Below are 24,399 nucleotides of genomic sequence, written 5' to 3'. Positions count from 1 at the left end.
AAGCTTAATTTTGGCTTCGCAACCCCCCAAGAGGAAGCTTTGAAAGAGACTACGGACTCACAGGCCATCTACCCGTGACGGGTACTAACGTAGAACACAAAATTTAGTATACAAAATGCAGGTGCTTAGTTCCACTGGACCGTCCAGTTAATCTTCTCGCCAGCTCGGAACGGAACAACCGCTTCCTCATTGTTCTCCGGGCCGTAGAAACCAGGAATAGTCTGTGGCTTCCTAACCAACGTGACAGTAGACTTGTCCACCAAATCATCCTGAGAAACTCGATAGAACTTGCTGCCGTTATCAGTGACAAACTTCTTAAGGTTTTCCAACTTGCCAACCTGGTCAAAGACCTCAGCAACCAGCGGAATGGCCTGGGCCTGGGTGAAAACACCGGCCGCAGCGCCCTGGCCCTTAGCCTTCGCCTTGAGCGGGTGTGGAGCAGAGTCAGACCCGAAGAAGAACTTTGGGTTGCCTGAAGTGGCAGCCTCGATGAGAGCGTTACGGTCGGACGGGAACTTGGCCACTGGCTTGCAGAAGTTGTAAGAGCTGCCGCCCCACGAGTCAATAGTCAGGTACAGGTGGTGTGCCGTGATAGTCGCCGCCACGGTGTCACCGCACTGCTTTACAGCATTGACCGCAGCCTCAGAGGTGCAGTGCTCAAGAATGATGCGCAGCTTTGGGAATCGCTTGTGGAGGTCAACCAGGGTAGGCAGGAACTTCTCCTCAGCATTGAGCACGTGGATGTTATCACCCGATGGGCACTCACCATGGAGGTTAAGAATCATATCCTGCTTCTCCATCTCCGCGAAGGTCGGGTAGAAAGGCTCGTACGAAGACACGCCATGCGCGGAGTTGGTCGTGACCCCCGCCGGGTAGCACTTGACGCCGGTGATTCCCGCCTTCTTGGCCTCTCGGATGACCTCTGGGGTCACTTCCGGGCACAGGTAGAGTGACATGAGGAAGGTCGTCTTCGGAGCCAGTGCCTGGAGCGACTTCTTGTACTCGATCGCCCGAGTCGGATCAATCACTGGCGGGACGAGGTTTGGCATGACGAAGCACACGGACACACCACCCTCTCGCACGGTTGGAGTTACAATCTCTTTGATCGCACCATCTCGCAGGTGCACGTGGAAGTCGCCTGGGGTGCCTAGCTCGATACTCTCCATTTCTTGTTTGCTGTTTGGTGGGTTTTCGAATTTTCGTTGCGCCGGTGGAACCCCGGATTTTTCACCTTCCTCGGGCCATGCCGATCCATGCCCATTCATCGTACTTTTGGATAGGCAATTGCCAAGAAAGATGGTAGTTCTGTTTATGCTGTCCTGGTTATCCTGGGGGCCAGCCCCCAGACCCCCGTGGCTCCGCTTCGCGGAGGGCTGGGTAGTCCTCTAGCGTTTGATTATATTGTAAATAAGCGCAATTTGATTCGCGAATTGATTAGATGAATAGAGAAGCCGGAATTAGCAAAGTTGTTCTTTCTCAAGTAACTTCTTCTAGGTTTCAATTCCTAATCACAAGATCCAATTGACATGAGCTCACAGTATTGTATGGGAGCTTGTAAAATGGCATTTAAGTATGGTTAATAAATATCCATCCTAGAACCATCTTTTGTAATCTATGGTGTCCAGCCCCCAACCCCCCGTAGCTCCGCTTCGCGGAGGATTGGTGTGTTATGAGCATTCACGGTACTCAATAAATAGGCAACACAATTTGATTCGAGGACTAACTTCGCAAATGCCCTTCCTGAGTACAGCCGACCTACATAAACAAGACCTGAACGAGAAAGATACTACAAATAAACAATCAACTTTCAATACGTATAGTCCTTTGAATACAATGGGTATTTCTTCTCCGAACCCCGTTTATAATTCCACACTAAAATCGTTTTTAGTAATGTACGGTATCCATTGAGGACCCATGTTAGTGTTACACTCGAACATTTCATTAACAAGGTAAGTAGCCCTGGACCCTAAACAAAGTAGGTTGATGACAGAAAGAGTGCCTATCCAGTTAAGTGGATCTATTCCACTAAATGAGCGGTCGATACCTAGATAGCTTACTGAATCATCTCAGTAAGCGGTTGAATAGAGGAACATAAAGAGTGCTTCGCGGCAATTAAACAATCCAAGACTACCAAAATTGAAGATATAGTAAAGATATAGTAAAGATATAGTAAAGATATAGTAAAGATATAGTAAAGATATAGTAAAGATATAGTAAAGATATAGTGAAGATATAGTGAAGATATAGTGAAGATATAGTGAAGATATAGTGAAGAGAGTGACAAGAGAGTGACAAGAGTGACTGTATAGCTAAGCTATAATTTTGTCAGAATCTATTATACTCATAACAATACGTTACTATCATTACAACTTCCATATAATACTCTCAGATGAACTATAATGATGAAGATATAGTGAATGATATTCCCAAACTTTTCATTGGTATATACATAAATAAAATAAATTAGAATCGGGTCTCGAGAGCCTCGAGCAAGACAACAGTGTCCTCCGAGAACTTTCGGATGCCCTCAGAGAGCTTCTCAGTAGACATCTGGTCATCGTTCAGGTTGAATCGGAACGCTGGCTCGTTGTCAATGTAAGAGACCTTCTCGAGGCCGCTAGCAGCCTTGGCAGTGGCAGCGTCGAGCTTCTTTGGCACTGGCTCGGTCGAGTTGTAGAGCTGCTCAAGCAGAGCTGGAGAGACGGTCAGGAAGTCAACACCAGCAAGCTCCTCGATCTCACCAGTGTTTCGGAAAGAGGCACCCATAACAATGGTCTTGTAGCCGTGCTTCTTGTAGTAGTTGAAGATGTTCTTGACAGAGTGCACACCTGGGTCCTCGTGGGACTCGTAAGTCTTACCAGTGGCCTTCTTGTACCAGTCGAGAATTCGGCCAACAAATGGAGAAATGAGAGTGGCATGGGCCTCAGCGGCAGCAACGGCCTGCACGAAGGAGAACAGCAGCGTCAGGTTGACGTGGATGCCGTGCTTGGCCTCGAGCTCTCGGGCAGCCTGGATACCCTCCCAGGTGGAAGCAATCTTGATGAGGACTCGGTCCTTGGAGATGCCCTTCTTCTCGTAGAGGTCAATGATCTTAAGAGCCTTGGCGATGGTGGCCTCCTTGTCGAAGGAAAGTCGGGCGTCGACCTCAGTCGAGACTCGGCCTGGCACGATCTCGAGGATCTTGGAGCCAAACTCGACAAGCAGGTAGTCGAGGGCGGCCTCGGCCTTCTCCCGCTTGGTCTGGGCGCCTGGGGTGTTCTTGGCCGCGTTGATGGCGGACTCGACGAGCGCGGCGTAAGCCTCCTTCTTGGAGGCAGCCAGAATCAGCGACGGGTTGGTGGTAGCATCCTGTGGCTTGTACTTGGCAATGGACTCAAACTCACCAGTGTCGGTGACGATGATGGTGCCAGTGGCCTTGAGGGCTTCGAGAGAGTTGGACATTTTTTTTTCGCTAATGCTTATGCAAGTGTGTTGAAGAGAACTTCTCAGAGAACGCAAAGCAAGAAAAGCTGACACTTATATACGAGCGGGGAGAGAGAGGGAGGGAGGGGGGTGGTCCGGGGTCGCCCGCGAGAGAGTGGACCGTTCTCACCCATACGCCATCGGGTCACCCAGACGGCGACTCGGACCAGTATTACCCGTCAGCAAAATGGGGGAACCCATAGCTCCGGGGAGGATTTAGCCGTACTCTCGGATAGACAGAGCTAGTTAGCCGGTTTGTTTTTTTCCTCATCCAGGTCACATAAGCTGACAAGTCCCCTTACAAAATCATTACTCTTTTGATCCCCTTTGAAATCATCTCGAGAACGATGGGCTTTTACCCCTCCAGAAATTTCACCGTAAAGTTTCATGCGTGAAATGAGCCACCAGTCGCAAGCGCGCACCTCATCCCCCTGCAGCCACGGATGCGTGGGGTTGTTTTACCGGAGGAAAGCCCCGTTTTGGGAAGTGGCCTGTCAAGTGGATTGCTGTAACCCATTGGTAATCGATTACCGTGTTGCTCTGAGCGGGTAATCCTCGACAACGTGTCAGACCTGTCCTATGTATTGTGGCAGCCTTTTTTTTTTGGAGGTGTCTCCGGCTGGAGATGATCCGATGCGGCGTGGTCGGGAAAGCCTACGGGATGGACCGGAGGTGTATATACGGCTGTTGGTAGAGGCGGAAAACACTGCTGCAGCTCGCAATAGCCGTTGACTATGGAACGAGAAAGACTACCAACGAGAGAGGCGACCAGTTCTGCCAGTTCTACCGGTACGGTCGTACTACTCGTAGAAATACCGTTGTGGTGATACATGATTATCAAACCATGTTTCGTTGACTGGTCTATTTGCCACAGGTTACTAAGGGATGGGTAATCTTCGTAACAACGTGCTAATACGTGCTTATTACTAAAGCTGGGGCTTAATAGATGGCTCATTTCATAGAACATGGGGCAGAGCGCAACTGGGCTTAGTCCGCTATACTGATATCCTTAGATCGCTTGAGTAAACCATGATCCAATTAAATAATGGTCGAATGAAATGTTTGGAGGGTAGAAAGAAAAGGCCAATTATTACACCCTCGTTGTGTATTTTGTGGGGCCGCTCTAATTGATCGACAAGCCGCACGCGGCGCCTCCTCCGCGAAGCGGAGCCACAGGAGCTCGAATACACCCCCGTACTACCATTACTACTGCTACCATTGCTATCCAGTGTTTAGTTGGGGGGACCAGTCCCCCCAAACCCCCCTGGGGCTCCGCTGCGCGGAGAATAGCTGCATAGAAAGAACTGAGTTGCTAGTTACGCTGTAACAGGAGCTTTGTAACGCTGTAACTAGAGCTTTTTGTGCGATTCTGTCAGCAGCGTGTTGGAGGTTTCGCAGCAATTATTTTGTTACAGCTTTCCTCCGCGAAGCGGTTCCACATACACTCCATTACTGTACTTGTACTCGTTAAAGTCATTGAGGGGACTCCGCTGTGCAGAGATCTAGCAACCACTCCGCGGAGCGGAGCTACGGGAGCTCGAGGGCTGGCCCTCGAATACCCCTACTACCTAGTACCCAATGGGGGGATGGAGGGTTTGTGGATCGGAGGCCAGTTGGGAAGCCAGATACCCCCATCGGGCAGGAGCACAAGTGGAAAAGACAAGCCTCCGGGGGTGAAAGCGGCTGACATCTCGATCATGGCTATGTTGGATGAGAAAGGCTATTTTTTCTAGGGTTTTGAGTGCGTATAAAAAGTTAAGAGCCTAAAGTTTTGTGATCACAAGAAACAATGTCATACAGATTGAAGGTATTCGCTGGAAGTTCGCCCCAAGAGGTGGAGCCAGTCGTCGTCAATGCTCCTCTCTCCGAAGAGCCTACCAATATTATTGAGATAGCCTCAGCCGATGCTCCTCTCTCTAAAGAGCCTACCAATCCGGTTGAAACAACCCCAGTTGACAGTTCTTCAAAGGCCAACTCCGAGGAGCCTGCCAATACCATTGAAGCGGCTCCAGCCGATAGCCCGTCAAAGATCATTTCTGAAAAGCCCACCATTACCTTTGAAAGAGATCCAGCCGAGAGTCCGTCAAAGACCAAGGTATCCATCGCAGTGAGAATCCAGGACTACCAAGGGGAAAACTCGACGAGCGAGTACTTCACGAAATACCCCGAGCAGCAGTTCTCCATCCAACTACTGGTCACCTTTGGCGAGGACGTCAACGGCGACGATTTGCTCTGGGGTAATGACTTCGACAAGCCCATCCGCGACATTCTGCCGTACGGATTCTCAATTGGGTACCAAATCATGAAGAGATGCATCGACCCTTCCATTGACGGAGACGCTTATGCCGACGAGCCGTTCTTGTATGGCAAGGTTCTCTCGTCAATGTCGTATGTGCGAGTTGAGGAGGATGAATGGCCGGGGCTCCTTGATTCGGACGACATACGTGTCGAGGACGTGCCCCAGGACCCTCTCGACCGCAGCAAATACTTCCTTATTGAAAACAACCGTAAGGAGTTCACGTTCAAGGCGGGAAATACGCATGCTTTTGAGTTTTCGACAAAGTATATTACTCTGGGGAAACAGTTTGCCATCAAGCTGCCAGGGTACAACCTCAATGTCGAGCGGTACTGTGGGTCCCAGCCGCTACGGTACACGTTGAAGAACAAGAAATCGGGCCAGGTATACGCAATGGTAGTGTTTGATCTCCAAACTGTTTGATATCGTCCATGGCCTTCGCTCTCTGCATTATTCTATCTCAGTACAAGTTATGATTAAACAGTTATATATTTTATCATTAACAGCCTTCTATTATCAATAACCTTCAGTGATCAATTACATATTATAATGCCTAGTCGCGATCTTTCTCTAATACCAGGTATACACCGACGGTAAATATCTAAGACCGTCGTTCTCTCCGCCCATTATTATCCAGTACAAGTTACTGTATCAAAGATTTGATATGTCATCCTTAACAAAGTTTTATTATCAACTAACTACATATTGTAATACCTGGTTGCAATCTTTTAGTCTATCGTATACACCGACAGTATCACCGGTACTAACCATCTACCAGCATATCCCCCTTCGGGCTAAGGAAATCCGGTTACCGGTATCACACTACAACCGTAAAACCAATAGCATACTGCCTAGTCCCCCTTAACCAGCATGTAGCAAACAAACCGAGGTTAATAACCGCAATCGAGGATGAAGCTCAAATTGAGGTTAACGTTAATCGCGATCGAAGATGATGAGCCGCACGCATGCATCTCGTTTCATAGATCTTTAAGTGGGAGAGATGGATCTATAGTACTGCGCGCGCAGGCACTATGGTGAAAAAAATTTTTGTTCACAACCGCGTGAAAATCAAGTTAACTAATCTACCGGATATCGTGTTGGTTATCGCCAGTGGCATATATATCGCCAAGCGACTTATTAGTTTTGATTAAAATCGCTTATCATGGCTGCAGGCGGAGCTGGTACCATCAGCGGCCGCGAGTTTGACAGTATAGAGGCCGAGCTCTCTGCTCTGCTCGGGGCCGCTGCCGCTTCTGCTGCTGACGACCAGCCAAAAGATACCCGTGACGCGACGACGGCCTATGAGGAGCCATCTTCGTCTTCGTTGGAGGGATTCGACGAGAATCTGTTTGCCAACGCTTTGGCCTTGGCCCTGAGCGAAACCCACGATGAGAAGGACGAGAGTAGCCCTCCTCCGCAGGGGTCTTCTTCGAGCCACGCGTCGAGAAACAATAATAGCAATAATCGAGCACCAGACAATGGAGATACGTTTGACGAGGAGGGCTTGGCTCAGTTGGAAATCCTGAACAATCTATTGTCGGGAAGCGTCGAGTCGGCCGGCGTAGTGAGCGAGGATCACGGCGATATTTGGTCCAAGATTAGCCAGATTACCTCTGATAACAATAGCCATGGCCCAGCGAGTGGGTCCAGTGCCGGAAATAAAGCCTCAACTACCAAGCCAGTTAGACCAAAAGCCAAATCGAGGGCGAAGTCGCGTCCAAAAGTGTCAAAATATGCTAACGTGGGCGACCCGACCTTCGCCCTTAACTCAAGATCAATTCAGCCTCCTCCACTGCAACATAGATTTCCCACAGCGACTGGAGCAGGGGCTTTGTCGGGGTCTATTATGGGTTCTCATAAGCCTGTATCCAAACCACGACAGTCGACCTCGGCGCCCGCTACTTCTAATGCCGGAACTCCTTCGACTACTACTACTACTGTTGCTGCTGCTAGTAGTGGAAGTAGTAGTGGTAGCAGCTCTAACAATTCCAAGCCTGAAGGAGATGAGTATGACCTTCATACGGCGTTGTCTAAATTTTTGGACTCTGCAGACGCGGATATGACGAAACTGGGGGTCTCGACAAGCACACCGGACACTTCCTCATTTGAACAACAAACTGCAGCTCTGTTACAAGGGTTCCTGGAGAGTAGCGACTTTGATTTTGGAGGAGAGGGTAGTTCCAACAACAATGACAGAGGTGTAACCAAGCCGAGTAGTAGTAAGTCCGACTTTGCTCACCTCTCCTCGACATTCGGCGCCCTCAGTGAGGCCAGCAGTAGTACACCAAAGCCCAAGCCAAAGAAAACTGCCGCGACTAAAGGCAAGGCGGTGAAATCTAAGTCTACGCCTCGAATTACGGCGGCTAACGCAAGCCCGGCAAATAACCCATTGCTCCAGGAACTGAGAGCTCAGCAGAATCGAGCGAACCAGACAGGCAGTGGGAACTATTCAACTCAGCCGTTGTCAGCGAGATATGCAACGGTGCCTGGCGTAAGGCACCCACCGCTCCCTGTGCCAGCGCCGTTACCTACAAAAGCGGGCCAGAAGCCCAAGAAGATCAAGAGCGCAACAGCAAAGGCTAAAGCTAAACCAAAATCGCCAGTCCAGCTACCCGGTTCTTCTCCTAGCTCTTCTACAACTGCTTCTCCGACTCCACTATCCAATCAAGCAAGTACTCCAGCTAGTGCTACCACGACTAGTGTTGCACCCTCACAAGATGCTACCAAGTCTCTGAGCTCTTTATCTATAGTATATGGGTCGTCACCGTCAAATGTTGAGCGACCCAAGGCGCCAACTCCGCCGATCGCCCGTCCATCGTCGTCTCAATCACTAGTCCACGACCAAAGTGCCAATCGTGCTTCCACCACCGCCACCGCAACTCCAAGAAGCGCTCCAGCGACCCCGAAAATGACCCCTGTTTCGTATACCAAGCCACGGAGCACGATACAGCAGTCCTATTCTTTACAGTCAGGTGCCACCTCATCGTACCTTCAGGACCCTTCAATTGGCACTAGCGCTTCTAATCTGGGGCAATCTGGGTCGATATCGAAACCTACTATTCCGTCACAGCAGCAGATGCGGGCGTTCACAGCTCAGCCGCCTCCGCCGTCCAACCAGTTCGCATACACGTCCTCATTCTCCATCCAGGAAAAGCTTTCAAAGCCGTCTTCCTTCGCGCCTTCAGACCGATCTTCGGCGGTTTCTGCTCAGACTTCGCGACCCAAAACCGCTACTCCGCCCCAGTTACCGAGTCCGAGTCCGCTGCTAGCCCAGCAACAGCAACAGCAACAGCAAAAGCCGGAGAACCAAACGACAGCTAGACCTGTGACTAATACGGTAGCAGCCCCTTCCAAGAGCCACGAATCAAGTAGTGTGAGGAGTACTCCAAGTCCAGTACCGTCTGTTGTTGCTAGCGGAAAGCCAACTGGACCTGCTCCAACAGTGAATGCGAGTGCTAAACCTGTTAGTCCGGCAACCACCACAGGTCCTTCGGTGCATTCCCCCTCGCCTACGCCAACTCCTGCGCCACCAGCGAAGGTAGCAACAACCACGCCGAAGACCACACTCCCGACTTCGTCGTCTCCTACACCACCCTCGACGGCTACGGTGCCTGCTAGTAATGCTACGCCGCCAGCCACCAGCACGGTTAAGAGACCCGCGACAGTTTCAGTGAGCACTTCTCCTCGGCCTGTTGTCGTTTCAACATTTAGAGGACGACCTTCGGCCAAGTCAAAGGCCACCCAAAAGGGCCCGACGTTGTCAATTGCCGAGACTTTGGCGCTTACTCGATCCAACATGCAGAAGACCAAAGACGCGGCGCCCAAGATCGACCCGATGCTCAATAGAAAGCCTGTGTTCTCGAGCTATTCGCCGCGTCCTTCGGCGGAGCCATACAGAGCCCCTGCGAACAACTATGTCTTTTCGACTGTGAAAAGTACGTTATATTCCTCAATATTTATGATGGCATCAACTAACGTTTGAAATTTTTAGCTACTACTGCCCCAAGACCGCTTGGAAATAGCCAGTCTTCCCAGAGTACGACCGATGTAGAAGACGATCCAAGTCTGGCTGCTGCCATGCAGCTCGTGAAGGAAGCGTTTGGGTCTGCGGCCCAAGAGAGTGAGCTCAATGACGAGCTCAGCGCCGAGACGATGGACGCTCTTCAGGAGGCGCTCCAAGCACTGGGTAAACAGTTTGAAGAAGAGAGTAAGAGCGGCGCTCCTCAGACCAAGGCATCTCGTGTCATGGCGAGAGTTCGCCGGTTCAGGAGTATCAACATGAACACTCCAGAAGAACGGGAGAGGATTCGAATGGAAAACCGGGAGCGGAAAAAGCGATGGAGAACGTTCAACGCGGACCGAAACAAGGATAACGACCTGAGGGTCCGAGTGCACAAGCGGGCTCACAAGCTGTTTGGTACTGAACCGAGCGAAAAGAAGACGGAGTGGATAGAGGCGGAGATTAAGAAGCGGCGTGCACGAAGAATCCAGAAGGAGAAGACGACCGAGCGGTACCAGTTGAACCAGAATGCCAATCCCGCGGCGGCGGCAGCAGCCAACTCGGCTGCTACAGTCCAGGCTGCTTCCACAGCGCGAGCAGCTGTTGCAGCGGTCACCTCAGTTGCTCCGCTGTCTTCTCAGCCTCCTCTGTCGACCACTATCCGCCCTGGAATTATTACTGAGGAGGAGGAAGATGAAGTGAAGGATGACGTTCGAATTTTGCTTGAAAACCTTACCAGAAACGACGTGGATATCAGCGGCGCGCTCTCTATTCTGGCAAAGGATTCTACGTTGCTGAAGAACATTTCTGAAATCTTTGGCGATGACAATGAAGGAGCTATCGCCAGTGGTAGTGCGAGGAGAAGTGCGAGTGAGGCATTTGGAGAGGATGGGAGTACCAACAAGAGGTCTCAGCATGCTAGAGGGTCTGTTTCTTTCCGAGTGCAAAGCTACAAGCCGTCGTTGCCAGTGGTATCACCGACTCAACATTCGGCTTCATCAGTTCAGGTTTCTTCTCCTCGGGGAGGAGAAGCTGCTTCACCAATGGAAGTATCTGCGTTCTCTCCAACACCTCCGGCAAGTACATCTCAGGAGTCGTCTGACCAGGAGGACAATGAGATTCACGAGCTGGCTGGGCTTTTGTCCCAGGCGGTTGAGATTCTCAACACTGAAACGTGTACGACCGAACTCTCTGTTTTGGCAGGAATCCCTCGTCGGCCACCTGCTTTTAGAACTCCGGCTCCAATTTCTACGGTGGTTGACTCTTCCCCGTCGACAAATGAGATCTTATCGGCTGCTAAAGTACGGCATACTCTCACCAGTCGGTCATTTGCACCGCCGCCTCTTTCGTCTGGCGGAGGAATTACCAAGAGGGCTGCCCCATCGAATTCCCCTCTTTCGACCGTGCGCGAGAAGCTGGCTGCTGTGTCCCCAAACAGTCCGCTATCGTTTGCGTCGCCAAAGCCACCGCAATATTATACACCAAAGAGGCCAATAACCATCGCCCCGCCTTTCACGGCCAGGAGAATCTCGGAGGAGAAGCGAGTCAAGAGTCTTGGTTTCCCTCCTCCGCTTACTGGCCTAGCGCAGGCTCTAAAACGATGATTACGATGATGATGATTCATGATTATTTATTTTGTACTGTTTTTGTTATTGTTATGTCAGTATTTATTAATGAACTAGATGGTAATTCCATGGAGCTCTAATTTATTATACCATGAAGTGTCAAATAAATAGGGGGGTGTACCATGACGGATCAAGCCACTGTATAAATAAGGAGATGTACCACGCTGACTAGGGACCAGCCCAATTTTTGGTAATAGTCTCGCTACTACCATCATTTGCGCCATCATCTTCATCGTCGTCATCCCCTTCATGCCCACTATTCTTGTCACTATCACGTTCGATCACCCCGGGTGCGCTAGACACTACTAACTGAATGCCCTCCTCCAATGCTTCAAGCTCATGCGTTATGGCTACGGTAAGCAGTGACCACCTATTCTTCTCGGCGATCCGCAAGTGCTTTCTCAGCTTCTCTACCGCCGAAGAAAGTAACTCGTATACATGCTTGGAATCAATCACACCCGGTCGAGATCCCAAAGAGGACATAGATGCTGAAAGAGACCCTTCTAACGATTTTTCCAGATCGCCAATAAGCATGCACACATCTCTCCACACTACAATCCCGTCTTTCAGGGCCGTAATCTCCTTATTAGCCACATCCTGCTCCTCTGAAAACGCCTCCGCTTCGCGAGAGTACCGCTCCACCTCCTCGCCTGTCGGCACAGCCGGTTCAAGCTCAGCCACTTCGTGGCGGTATGACGACGATCTCGACATCATAGTGGACTTCAGTTCGTGGATCTCGGACTCGTTCTTCTGCTTCTTGCTGTACAGCTGCTTCAATTTGAACTGCAATTCGGCAATTTCGTCGTTGATGCCTGTTTGCTCTTTCTCCAAGTCGCGAATCCTTGATGCCAAGTCGGAATCTGTCTCTATTTGCGCGATATGGCCCTGGAGCTCGGCAATCTTGTCTTGGATGACCTTCGTGCGCTCCAACCAGGCGCGTCGGCCCGACATCTCCGCCTGGTATAGCTCCGCGAGCGCAGTTTCGGTCTCCAGCAGCTCGGACATGGTTTTATCAATGCCCTGACGCGCCGTCACGATCCACCGCCCTTTCTTCTCGCTCAGGCCATCCCACTGCCGGTCCAACAGTTCCTGCAGTCGACGCGACAGGGACTCCTTGTGGTTGACCAAGTAGTTTACCGGAGAGCTATTATGGCCATTGTGGGTCGTTGCAGAAGGGCTCGTATTGAACAGGCTTAGTGCGGACCCAAACAGGCCACTAGCGGTTCCGGATGTTACCTTTTGCTTGCCTTTTTCGTGGTCTCTGTTGACCCACAGGGAGTCGCTCACTTCCCCAGAGTCAATGCTACTGCTGCTACTATTACTGCTCTCAACCACCGGAGTTCTTCGTCTCTCGAGCGATCCCTGGATCATTGTTGGAGACGTTCATGAACGGTGAGTGGGTTCGGCCATCATGTCATATGCGGGGAGTTTTCTTCCCCCTTGCTGGCCCTTGCATGCGGCTGATCGGTACTTTAGACCAGCGGGCACGTCACGATGCCATTATTATATCTTCGACAGGGATTTGTACATATGCTGTGATTAGCTACAAACGAGAGCTACAATCCCTCCGCGTAGCGGAGCCCCAGGGGGGTCTGGGGGGACTGGTCCCCCCAGTGTCGCTATGGTTTCTTGGGGGACCAGTCCCCCAAACCCCCTGAGGCTCCGCTTCGCGGAGGATGGGTGGACGGGATAAGTGATTTGGAAGAACATATAAAATCTGTGATAAACGGACATAGATAATCTGGTGAAATTGGACTGGTTCTGCCAGATAGTAGACCAGTATTCAGATCATGGTTTGCAACTAGCTCAATTTGAAGAAAGAGTATCCGTAAGCAAGTGTTGCCCGGCAACTCAAAGGAGCGGATTTTAAATGTCCTTCGAGTTATTACGCGTAGACTACTAGACCACGTGTGGAAGGCTCAGCTCCAAAAAGTCTGATCAAATATAGCTGTTCAAATAAAAGGCATCATTATTGCATTCTCTCATAAGCAAAACTAAAAAAATAATTAATCAAAAGTCGTATCTATAATTCTATATCCAAGAAACTCTGGTCCTTGAATATTTTTAAGCCTCCTGGTGCTCAACGACACGCTTGTCCTCGAACTCTGGAGCCGCACCAGCGCCTGGAACAGCCTTAATATCAGAGATAGATGGCTGTCGTGGCACGAAGGAAGCAGATCGCCAAGCTGGAATCTTCTCCTCCCAGATCTGGTTGATCTCTTCAAGCGACTTGCCCTTGGTCTCTGGGAAGAGGAAGAAGACGTGGAAGAACATAACAACGCAGAAGACACCGAAGATGATGTAGGTCTTCCAGGTAATGTTGGTGAAGGCAGATGGGACAAACATGGCCAGAGCAAAGTTGAAGGCCCAGTTAGCAGCACCGCAGAAAGCAGAACCAAGAGCTCGCTGCTTGAGTGGGAAGATCTCGGAGCAGTAAAGCCAGATACCTGGACCCCAGGTTGGAGCGAAGGAAGCAACGAACAAGTAAGAGCAGGCAATGACAGCCTTGGATGCAGCAGCGTTCTCCTTTGGAATCAAGATTCTGATGGAGGTGTTACCACCAACAGAGTCGACTGGAATGCTGTAAGTAGCCAAAATACCAGCGGTAGCGAAGAGCCAGATCATCATGAAGACACAGCCAACAAGCAGCAATGGTCGTCGACCCCAGGAATCGATCCACAGCAGGGCTGGGACGGTCATAGCAGTGTTGATGATGTACTGGATGGCAGATGGGATAAGGTTGGTGTCACCCTGGAAGCCGGCCATAGTGAAAATGTACACAATGTAGTACATCATAACGTTCATACCGCAAAGCTGCTGCCAGACCTGGGCCCAGAAACCAACCATGGTTCGGTTGATAGAATCCTTCTTGAACAAGTCAAAGATGGTGACATCGGCAGACTCTCGGTCGATTCGGACCTGCTCCTTAATCTCCTCAACCTCAATGAGGACCTGTGGGTGGTTGACATCGCCGCCACCCTGAACGTTGGCAATGATGGTGATAGCCTCCTCCCATCGGTCCTTGTTACCGAGCCATCGTGGAGACTCTGGCAGGATGAGGGTGCCGAGACCCAGCAAGAAGCCTGGAATCATCTGGATACCCCAGGCAAGTCGGAAGGAAGCGGTGCTCTTAATGAAGGAGCAGCCATAGGTAATGAAGAACATAATCAGAATACCCCAGGTCACAGCCCACTGGAACAGACCGACCAGTCGACCTCGAATGTTAGCTGGTGAAAGCTCAGCAACGTATACAGGAACCTGGGTGGAAGCGAAACCAATGGCAACACCGGAAACAACTCGGCCAACAATAAGCTGGGCCTGGTCTCGGGAAGAGCACTGGATAGCAGCACCAACCATCCAAACGAAGGAAGCGATCTGGATGGTTGGCTTTCGGCCAAGTCTATCAGAAAGGTAACCAGCACCAAGACAGCCGAGCAGGGAACCACCAGGCATAGCAGCAGTAATACCACCCTGGGTAAGCGAGTCAGGGTAGTTGAAGAATTCACGGTAAGCATCCTGGCCGATGAGACCGGAGACAGAAGAAATATCGAAACCAAACAGCATACCACCAATCGTGGCAATGAATGCCACGACGTATGGGTTGTAAACAGTATACATATTTATATGTATATTATATTAAAATGTCGAGTTGAAAACTGTTGAAAACAAACAACTATTCGAGGGGGAGTTAAACGGTTTAAATATTGCAAAAAAAAGCCCTCGAGCACTCCGGAGCTATAGAAAACTGCCCCACTTCTCAGCGTTTCTCCGGGTTACAAGACTGTTTAATTTGCTTTTTCTGCCGGATTTTTTTTCCACCCCCGCTTTGCATATTATTTTCACGCCTTAAAAGCAACTCTACTTGCCTGTTTAGGCAGTAAAGTGCCCCGCGTTTCAATATCCCCCACTTTGTTTTTCCGAGAGCCGTTGGAGGCGGCCGCCACAACATGTTGCATGTATCTGTAATAGGATGCTTGATCGGCCACGGCACCCCTCCTCCTCATCAGGTGCCCCTCCATGTCATCGGATGGAGATATCAAGGAAATGTATGCCGAGAGATGCCCTGTGATGTACTCCAAATTTTTTGCGGACTTAAAACTGAAAGTTTTATATCTGGTCTAGTACCTCAGCAGTCACTTTTTAAAAAAAAAATTCGAAGTTGAAGCCACATATACGGCCCAATATACCCGGATTTACGCCGCTACATTACGTATGCTCTGATGTCACAGCCCCGGCCAACTGGAAGAAAAGGAAAAAAGATTTTCTCGCGCGGGGCACCATGGAGGGGGCCCGCCTACATCTAAGACAAATGTTTCAAGCGCGGGCCGGCCATTTGGCTCGATGTCGTGGAAAAAGCCTCGAAATGTCCCCTACCCGCTATGCCCGGCACTCGCCCCGGATCAATGTAGTCGCTCCCCGGCTTACTGATCAAGGAGGTGGGGGGGATGGAATTAATGGGGTTCTGCGAAAGGTAAGGCATGTTTCAAAGGAAGAATTTTCCCTGTGCTCCCTTTTTTTCTCTCAGCCAAGGTGGAGGAACCAAACGATGTGACGTGCCCCTCATTAGACATTTCGGATTAACTAAGGTACCCAGGATGAGGAGACAGCAACTCCTTGCCAAACAAGGGCGTTCGACGGTCGACGATCAGACTATGTTCGAGATAAGCTATGACGATCCAAACGGTTGCAACCCTTCCATGGGAGGGGCCGGCTTGGTAAAGTTCTACTAATGATTTACTGCCGAGTCATGATTTATTGCTGACGTTGTAATAATTACGTATGTAATCCGGGGGCTAGCCGGGGTAACTCCGAACTCTCTCTTCTCCTTCTGTGTCTTTTTTTCTGGTGGAGGCGGTTAGCGACGGAACTCAGGAGTTGCTTTGCTTTACCTGTGCATACAGTGGTGCCACTGGACCAGAAGGAAGACGCGGGAAGAAGACATCTGGAAAAAAAAACGAGCCTTCTCCAGACCCCGAAATTCCCCAGAACCCCGTTTTGTCTCTTGCTTAAATCAGGTCTTTATAGGCCCCCATTCAGGTCATTATAGAGACATTGAGGTCATAATAGAGACATGCTGTAATCATTCTCCACCACTCGTTTTTCCTCAGAACCCCGTTCTGACCCCTCGATAAGCACAGGGAACTTAAAACAGGTCATTACAGAGACAAACTAATCATATCAGTCGATAAATACGAGCACCCCTTAGTATTACGAGTGGGGCAAATTTAACCGGTTGTCTTTTAATGACCTCATTGCTTCTACTGTGAGCTGAGAAAGAAATTTGGCATGTTAGCGTGTTAGTAGTTAGTCGTACAGTCATTGAGTCGCACATTCGAGGCACACCCCCAATGGAAAAATTATTAAAAGCGGTGGTACTCCCTGTTGGCAGGATCTGTCCAGGGCAGGGAGGTCAGGCCACTGGTGGCGACGGCCTTCACGTCTGATATGGACGGCTGGTGGGGCACGAAGGAGCTGGACCTCCACGCCGGAATACGCTCGTCCCATATTTGCGTTATTTCCTCGAGAGACTTGCCTTTTGTTTCGGGGAACATTAAAAATACGTGGATGAACATGGCGATACAGAAGCAGCCAAATATAATGTATGTCTTCCACGTAATGTTGTGGAACGCTGATGGCACAAACATGGCCAGCGCGAAATTGAATATCCAGTTGGCCGACCCACAGAGACCGTTGGCTATGGCACGCTGCTTCAGTGGAAAGATCTCGGAGCAGTAAATCCAGATTCCAGGACCCCACGTCGGCGCAAACGACGCAACAAACAGATACGATAGCGCGATGATTGCCTTGGAAGCAGACTTGTTCGAATCAGGGATAAGGATCGTGATATTGGAGTTGCCCGCCACGCTGTCCACAGGTACGCTGTACACCGCGAGGATTCCCGCTACAGCAAACTGGAAGATCATCATGAGGGCAGCACCGAGTAACAGGAGCTTGCGACGGCCCCATCTGTCAATCCACAGCAGAGCTGGGATGGTCATGATGACGTTGATTACGTACTGGATAGCAGACGGGATGAGGTTGGTGTTACCCTCGAATCCTGCCATCATAAAAATGTACACAACGTAGTACATCATGATGTTGATTCCACAGAGCTGCTGCCATATCTGGCCCCACACCCCGACCATAGTCCTCCGGATTGAATCGCGCCTAAACAGGTCAATGAAGCGCACGTCGCGGCTCTGGCGGTCAACTCTGACCTGCTCTTTGATTTCCTCAAGCTCGATGAGCACATCGGGAGAGTTGGCGTCTCCGCCTGTCTGCACCAACGCGACGATTTCGATGGCCTCCTCCCACTGGTCGTGAGCGGCGAGCCATCGCGGCGACTCGGTCAACAGAGTCATTCCCAGCAGAAGAAGCACTCCCGGTACTATCTGGAGACCCCATGCAAGCCGGAATGATGCGTCGCTGTCGATAAACGAGCAACCGTACCCAATGAAGAACATGATCATGATGCCCCAAGTGATGGCCCACTGGAAAATACCGACCAGTCGGCCACGGATCTGCTTCGGCGACATTTCGGCAATGTAAACGGGCACCTGGGACGATGCAAACCCAATGGCTACACCAGAAATGATTCGCCCTACAATGAGCTGGGCCTTATTCCGTGAAGAGGCCTGAATAGCTGCGCCCACACACCAAACGATGGACGATATCTGGATGGTCGGCTTTCGCCCAAGCTTGTCGGACACGAATCCAGCCCCGAGAGACCCGACAAAGGAGCCGCCCGCCATAGAAGCCGTGATTCCGCCTTGCGCTATGGCGGACGGGTGGTTGAAATAGTTGACATATTGCTCCTGCGATATAAAGGAGGATACTGACGAGATGTCGAATCCAAACAGCATCCCACCCAAGGTGGCAATACTCGCCACGAGGTACGGATTGTACACTCGAAACGCTGGAAAGGACCACGTCATAAATGTTCGCCTTCGTGAGTAGTTTTTTTTCTATAGATATACAAACGAGTAGGCAGGGAGGGAGGTCGTTCAAAAAAACCGGTGGAGAATGAAATAATTTACTGCCACGGGTTCTAGACCCTCCCTCTTCCAGCGGCATGTGCGCAGAAATAAAGACCTTGGCAGACACTGTGATACACATTTATGGGGGAGGTTTACGTATAGTGCCTACACAAGCAGGGAGCCTTTCCAAGCAAGGGAAATTAGACCAAAGATCACTCAAAATGTAGAACAGAGTGCGTGTACAAACAGCAATACAGCTGACCCACCGGCGTGTGTAATTTATAGCCTGTAGCCTTCGCTAGTTACCCTGCTAACCGGGGGGCTGGCCTTAGCGTAAACGAATCTGTTTCAATACCCATCTTACAGGGGGGGGGGGATCTGAGGAGGACGTTAGAAGTCAGGCTTGGCTGGGGTACATGCGCGGCATCAACGTACGTGCCCGTTAGGTTGGATTGTGCATACCGTTACAACGGCTACGCCCACCCGGCGCGTCTTCGGACATATCTCCCATACGATCTCACAAGGCTGCTACAATACGACCTACTACCTCTCGCACTAATACTATATAAAAATCTTTGTGATTCCTGCTTTTTATTTTTACGCAATATACCTATTTGGAATAGTCATTTGGTAGCCGGCTTAGGCCTGTCGTTATTATTAATTCGGTTTGGAACATTTGCGACACTGCCATATGACCGATATCCGCTCCAGGCGCGCGCAGCTGCCGTTGAGACATATTAGCACGTGATCGTTAATGATGTCCAGATTAATTCTGGCTGGCCGGCCATGCTTGCGTGGAGTCCGAATACCCCTGATCTACCTGTACGATGTATCGGTAGTGTACTACCGGATCCACGTTCAAGTCGATCGATATCCTGGAGAAACTATTGGAAAGTAATATATAATTGATTATTTATTATTACTATTACTATTCTCCAAAAAAAATATCGAGATAAGGCAAACGACAAAAAAAAAAGAAAGAAAATGAATTGAGTGACAAAGAGAGAGAGATGATTAGACCTGACTAGCTACGTCGTTGACCTCCTTCTCGTTAAGAGAACCAGCAGCCTGGACCGCCTTGACATCAGAGATGGATGGCTGTCGCGGAACGAATGAAGCAGATCGCCAAGCCGGGATCTTCTCCTCCCAGATCTGGTCGATCTCCTCAAGCGTCTTGCCCTTGGTCTCCGGGAAGAGCAGGAAGACATGGATGACCATGCAGAAGCAGAAGACACCGAAAATGATGTAGGTCTTCCAGGTGATGTTCTGGAAAGCAGTCGGCACGAACATAGCCAGGGCGAAGTTGAAGGCCCAGTTGGCGGCACCCGTAAGACCGTTGGCAATGGCTCGCTGCTTCATTGGGAAAATCTCCGAGCAGTAAATCCACATACCTGGACCCCAGGTTGGAGCAAAGGAGGCGACGAACAGGTAGGCGCAAGCAATGACACCCTTAGATGCAGAGGAGTGCTCCTGTGGAATCATGAGGGTGATGTTTGGATTATCAGCATTGATACCATTTGGCATGTGCACGCCGTAGGTGGCCAGCAAACCAGCAGCGCAGAAGCACCAGATCATCATGAGCACGCCACCAACCAAGAAGACTGGTCGTCGTCCCCAACTGTCGATCCACAGCAAAGCCGGGACGGTCATAAGCATGTTAAGGACGTACTGAATGGCAGACGGAACAAGAGCAAGGTTACCTTCGAAACCGGCCATTTGGAAAATGTACACAATGTAGTACATGATGACGTTCATGCCACAAAGCTGCTGCCAGATCTGTCCCCAAACACCGACCATGGTTCTGTTGATAGAATCCTTTCGGAATAGATCCAGGAGGGTAAGGCTCTTGGCCTCCCGCTCAATTCGAATGACCTCCTTGATCTCCTCGACCTCAATAAGAACATCTGGGTGGTTGGCATCACCCTTGGCCTGGACATTGGCAATGATCTCAATGGCCTCCTCCCATCGGTCGTGGGCGGCGAGCCATCGTGGAGACTCGGACAGGAAGAGCATACCCAAGCACAGAAGAGCTCCTGGCACGATCTGGAGACCCCAAGCAAGCCGGAAAGAGCCAACACCATTAATGAAGGAGCAGCCATAGCCGATGAAGAACATGATCATGATACCCCAGGTGATAGCCCACTGGAAGATACCGACCAATCGACCTCGAATGTTCTTTGGAGACATCTCCGCAATGTAGACTGGAACCTGGGTAGAGGCGAGACCAATGGCGAGACCGGAAATCACTCGGCCAACAATAAGCTGAGCCTGGTTCTGGGCAGAGGACTGAATGGCAGCACCAACCATCCAAATAACAGAGGAGATCTGGATGGTGGGCTTTCGACCCAACTTATCAGAGATGAAACCGGCAAAGAAGGAGGCAAGCAGGGAACCACCGGCCATGGACGCGGTAATGCCGCCCTGAGCAAGGGAGGATGGGTGGTGGAAATAGTTCCTATAGTGTTCCTGGCCCACAAACGAGGATACGGAAGAGATATCGAAACCGAACATCATACCTCCAATGGTGGCGATGAACGCCACGATATACGGATTGTAAATTCGAAGCATTGATAACGCAGCTTTCAAGCCGATTTTCTTCGATGCAAAACGGAATGGCAAGGTGTATTTATACGCATACCACCTCTATGGCTATTCAATTGAATAAGGGCAGATTTCTTTTGCGGCCCTTGGATTTTTGGTATAAAATTAACCATTTGCAGTGCTTTTTTCTTAATTGCTGCCGACGGCAGTACCTCGTGTTATTCGAAGGACGCCGTACAGAACGGTTGAAGGGCATTGCTTTTTGAGTCGCCGTTTTTTCTATGGAATTCAGGACTTACCCCGCCAAGCATATCTAACTGTATGGTACATGAATGAGCCGAAAGTACGAGAAAGACACACGACCTTCCTGCATCTACAGAATCAAGGAGAGGCGGGGGTGAAGATTTATGTTCGTTTCTACACACAGATTCGCCAGTGCCCACCAATGCCCCGCCAATGTCCGCCAATTCTCCAACCGCAATTGCAGTAATTGAAGGATGTCTATCTGATCAAAGTACATGAACTTTCACACGCGGCACATTGCGCATCCATTAAGTCGATCTGCCAATTGTTCGACCAATCACTCTGTACAAACACATGTACACTATACATGTCCATGAGGTCGTATTTGGGCCGTATTTTTGGTGTCTAAAATCGCCATACGCCGTCAAATACCGTCCAAGACCCTCCATCCATCCAACCAGCTTGGACTTTGGTACTTCTCTTCAAAGTGGGGGTGAAGGGAGGGGCCAATTGAGACCCAGCAACTTCAACCGGTCCTGCATGCTCCAAGCGGTACAAGAAAAAAAAAATAGGGGGGAGGGAAAATACGCCCCACATGTCTCAAGAGACTTTTATGGAGCCATCAATTGACCCCTTACTGAACGTCAGGGCACATGTCCACACACACTTCCATTCTGCGAAGAAGAAGAGGGCTATCCCCGAGCAATGGGATGGCATACCCCGCGGCCGAGGAAAATGTAAGTACCCCAGACTAGCTAAACCGTTCAATTGCGGCAAACTATCGGTAGAGACGCGGGGAAGAGTGGCTTACCTCTTGTCACCTTCCAGCATGACTACGCTAGTAGTCGACATCTGAAGCAGGCAAAACAAGGCTTCATTTGCAACTTCGGGCCAACGATCGTACGGCTTTCGGATATAAAAAATGGCGCATTGGGCATTATTGCCAGTCATGCATAACTGCCAATGTGCTCTACGTAATAAAAAGTCTGTCGATCATGTAACGCTGGATGTATTGTAGGCGCACCGCAAATGGCCAGCTGGTGACAATCAGACATAGCGCCAAGTGAGATGCCGAGGCAGCATTCGTTTTCTCGGAGAACTCGTACATCCTTCCAACGGTTTCTGACTAAAATGGCAGGCGGTTTGTCCGATCAGTCGATAGGGGTTAATTGCGAAACAAACGTCCGTCATCTGTCTCAGAGGTTGCAAAAGAGCTACCTTTTTTCAACATGGTTCTCCACTAAGATACGCGCGAAAAAAAAGGCCAAAACCCATTTGCTTAGAAATGCAATCCAGCTTACATATGAGGGCACGAAGCAGCATGGAATGCCGACTTGCGCTGTTTCTTTTTGCCGTTCTTGTTTCATTTAGAAAATTTCTTCCTTTAAGGGGTAGCTGCACAGTGAGGGGTAAGTAAGATCTGACCCAGTGTGCCTTATTCAGTGAAATCCCAGTGTACATCTCTGCGCCATAATTACTACACTTGTATACTCAACTCTCGTATAACAATTACGTAAAGTTTACTTACCATATATGTACTATCGGTACTTGCAGGCAATTCTGCATTGCCCGCTAATATTGCCGATTTCTCAGCTCATTACTCCGGCCAATCTTTTGTTTCCTCATATTCCAGGAACCATATAATTTCAGAGATTGAACCAACAAGAGAGAGCCCTTTGTGGATCGATTGTTTATGTAGCGTCTATCAACTTTTTTGTCTTTTCATCACGACAATGTATGTTGGTCTATTATGGCAAATCTCACTGGAAGGACAGGAAGGCTTTAGAGTAGAGTATATGCTGGTGGGTGACGTAGTGCAACGCCATGCCCGCGGCCCGTAACGGAAGGTGGGGGGAGGGGGTTCTCCGGATTAATTGTAAATGCGTTGCATAAGGGGCGGGTGCATGCTCATAATGCACCTTCCCCACCTATCCCTCCATGCCCCTCTTTTGTCAATATTAACAGTTTGGAATACAGTATCATCTGGGATTCATGTAGAGCATTCGCCACTCCTGTAGTCATATGTACGAATTCAACACACACTTACACAATACCCAACATGTACGAAGACCGTTTGATCTTTTGGATTTGAGACACTGATCGTTAAAGGTCCGAGATCGCAGAATGTTCGGTTCCAGTACCCTCGATCCGCTCTCGTCTACCGCATCTCTACGACAAGGTGGGGCATTGGCTTCGACTTCACCGTTCCCCGCAATGTTCTTTCATAATGTTCGACCAGGTGGAGATTTTTAGGTCCATTTGAAACACAAACTATAACTGTATTGTTGATACCGGGTAGTCAATTACAATGCGGCCTAAAAGCATTCGACAGGTTGTAATACGATTACATAAAGCTCATAAGGATGCAACAATATTTTGTCATATTCTATAGGTGGAGTTCGTATTTTCATAGAATAATGTGTTTCCTACTTCCACTGATCAAAATAAGCATTCACGTATGCTATCATTTGTCTAAGTCCATCCCGCAGCGCTGTGTCATTCTGCTCCACCTGACCACTAATACTGGCCTCAGAAAGTGCAACATCTTGGATGAGGGCAGTTAACATCAACGCAACGGAGTCAGCGCTTCGATCAAGGATGCTGCGGCCATCTCCTCCTCCACGGTAGTCGTACTGCTCCGTCTCACTGATAAGCTGTGCCCAATTACTGTTCATTGCATAAAAACGATCGAGAACATCGGGAGTTCTGAAGTAGGGGATCCTGTACACAATTTTATGTCCACTCTTGACCTGCATCCAATGGCTAAGCACCGAATCAGCAACCAATGGCTTTGCCGGAACACATTTGCTGCCGCTCTTTTGGCATTGGAAAAGCCCGCCCACTAGAGCCCCCGGTCTGTATATTGATAGCTGGCGGAGTGCGTATTTCTTTCGCCGCGCTAATTTCGTACAGGGTACATCGCTTTCGGATCGTTCCGTCAATACAGCCGGACAAACAGTGTGATTCCATGCGACATCCATTGAGGCTGCAATGGGGTACTCCAGTTCATATTCAACGGTTCCCCTCTTGCAATAAGTAATTATCATGCGATGCTGAACTTCTTTGCTACCCCTCGGATGATATTCCAGCTCCCGTTGTATCCGAACGCCTGTGTACGGCAGCCATGCAGCAGTCGCGGCGGGGTTGCAGGCTCTAGAACGTAGAACCTTGATCGTCGATAAAGAGAGACCCAATCTTGATTCCGCTGCCGATATCAATACCAGCGCGATCATGAGAGGTGCCACGAGCATTGTA

The 24,399-nt window shown here is 49.9% G+C and overlaps 9 protein-coding genes across 9 annotated transcripts; 2 read left to right on the top strand and 7 right to left on the bottom strand.

The window, feature by feature from the left end:
- Window positions 1-125: 125 nt before the first annotated feature.
- On the bottom strand, window positions 126-1,166 carry URA4 (dihydroorotase; the record flags this gene model as incomplete). The annotated part of the gene is made up of 1 exon (XM_076685757.1): window positions 126-1,166. The coding sequence occupies one exon, from the start codon at window positions 1,164-1,166 to the stop codon at window positions 126-128; it is 1,041 nt and encodes a 346-aa protein (XP_076540048.1).
- A 1,297-nt stretch (window positions 1,167-2,463) lies between these two features.
- Window positions 2,464-3,441, bottom strand: TAL1 (sedoheptulose-7-phosphate:D-glyceraldehyde-3-phosphate transaldolase TAL1; the record flags this gene model as incomplete). The annotated part of the gene is made up of 1 exon (XM_076685756.1): window positions 2,464-3,441. The coding sequence occupies one exon, from the start codon at window positions 3,439-3,441 to the stop codon at window positions 2,464-2,466; it is 978 nt and encodes a 325-aa protein (XP_076540047.1).
- A 1,810-nt stretch (window positions 3,442-5,251) lies between these two features.
- On the top strand, window positions 5,252-6,181 carry TRVA0_028S01398 (DUF1769 domain-containing protein; the record flags this gene model as incomplete). Its single annotated transcript, XM_076685755.1, has 1 exon — window positions 5,252-6,181. One exon carries the CDS (start codon window positions 5,252-5,254, stop codon window positions 6,179-6,181), a length of 930 nt encoding a protein of 309 aa, XP_076540046.1.
- A 739-nt stretch (window positions 6,182-6,920) lies between these two features.
- Window positions 6,921-11,362, top strand: TRVA0_028S01376 (SPP41 family protein; the record flags this gene model as incomplete). Its single annotated transcript, XM_076685754.1, has 2 exons — window positions 6,921-9,693; window positions 9,750-11,362. The coding sequence occupies 2 exons, from the start codon at window positions 6,921-6,923 to the stop codon at window positions 11,360-11,362; spliced, it is 4,386 nt and encodes a 1,461-aa protein (XP_076540045.1).
- A 189-nt stretch (window positions 11,363-11,551) lies between these two features.
- Window positions 11,552-12,754, bottom strand: TRVA0_028S01354 (uncharacterized protein; the record flags this gene model as incomplete). Its single annotated transcript, XM_076685753.1, has 1 exon — window positions 11,552-12,754. The coding sequence occupies one exon, from the start codon at window positions 12,752-12,754 to the stop codon at window positions 11,552-11,554; it is 1,203 nt and encodes a 400-aa protein (XP_076540044.1).
- Window positions 12,755-13,447: 693 nt separating this feature from the next.
- Window positions 13,448-14,947, bottom strand: HXT17 (sugar porter family MFS transporter; the record flags this gene model as incomplete). Its single annotated transcript, XM_076685752.1, has 1 exon — window positions 13,448-14,947. One exon carries the CDS (start codon window positions 14,945-14,947, stop codon window positions 13,448-13,450), a length of 1,500 nt encoding a protein of 499 aa, XP_076540043.1.
- Window positions 14,948-16,743: 1,796 nt separating this feature from the next.
- On the bottom strand, window positions 16,744-18,246 carry GAL2 (sugar porter family MFS transporter; the record flags this gene model as incomplete). The annotated part of the gene is made up of 1 exon (XM_076685751.1): window positions 16,744-18,246. One exon carries the CDS (start codon window positions 18,244-18,246, stop codon window positions 16,744-16,746), a length of 1,503 nt encoding a protein of 500 aa, XP_076540042.1.
- A 1,128-nt stretch (window positions 18,247-19,374) lies between these two features.
- HXT13 (sugar porter family MFS transporter) lies at window positions 19,375-20,928 on the bottom strand (the record flags this gene model as incomplete). Its single annotated transcript, XM_076685750.1, has 1 exon — window positions 19,375-20,928. The coding sequence occupies one exon, from the start codon at window positions 20,926-20,928 to the stop codon at window positions 19,375-19,377; it is 1,554 nt and encodes a 517-aa protein (XP_076540041.1).
- Window positions 20,929-23,570: 2,642 nt separating this feature from the next.
- Window positions 23,571-24,395, bottom strand: TRVA0_028S01266 (uncharacterized protein; the record flags this gene model as incomplete). Its single annotated transcript, XM_076685749.1, has 1 exon — window positions 23,571-24,395. One exon carries the CDS (start codon window positions 24,393-24,395, stop codon window positions 23,571-23,573), a length of 825 nt encoding a protein of 274 aa, XP_076540040.1.
- Window positions 24,396-24,399: the final 4 nt, after the last annotated feature.

The sequence above is a fragment of the Trichomonascus vanleenenianus genome (assembly GCF_965637985.1).
Source record: "Trichomonascus vanleenenianus strain CLIB 3782 genome assembly, contig: TRVA0_028S, whole genome shotgun sequence".
Taxonomy (NCBI): Eukaryota; Fungi; Ascomycota; class Dipodascomycetes; order Dipodascales; family Trichomonascaceae; genus Blastobotrys; species Blastobotrys vanleenenianus.
Note: the sequence above shows the minus strand (reverse complement) of the source record. Positions and strands in the feature narration are given on the sequence as shown.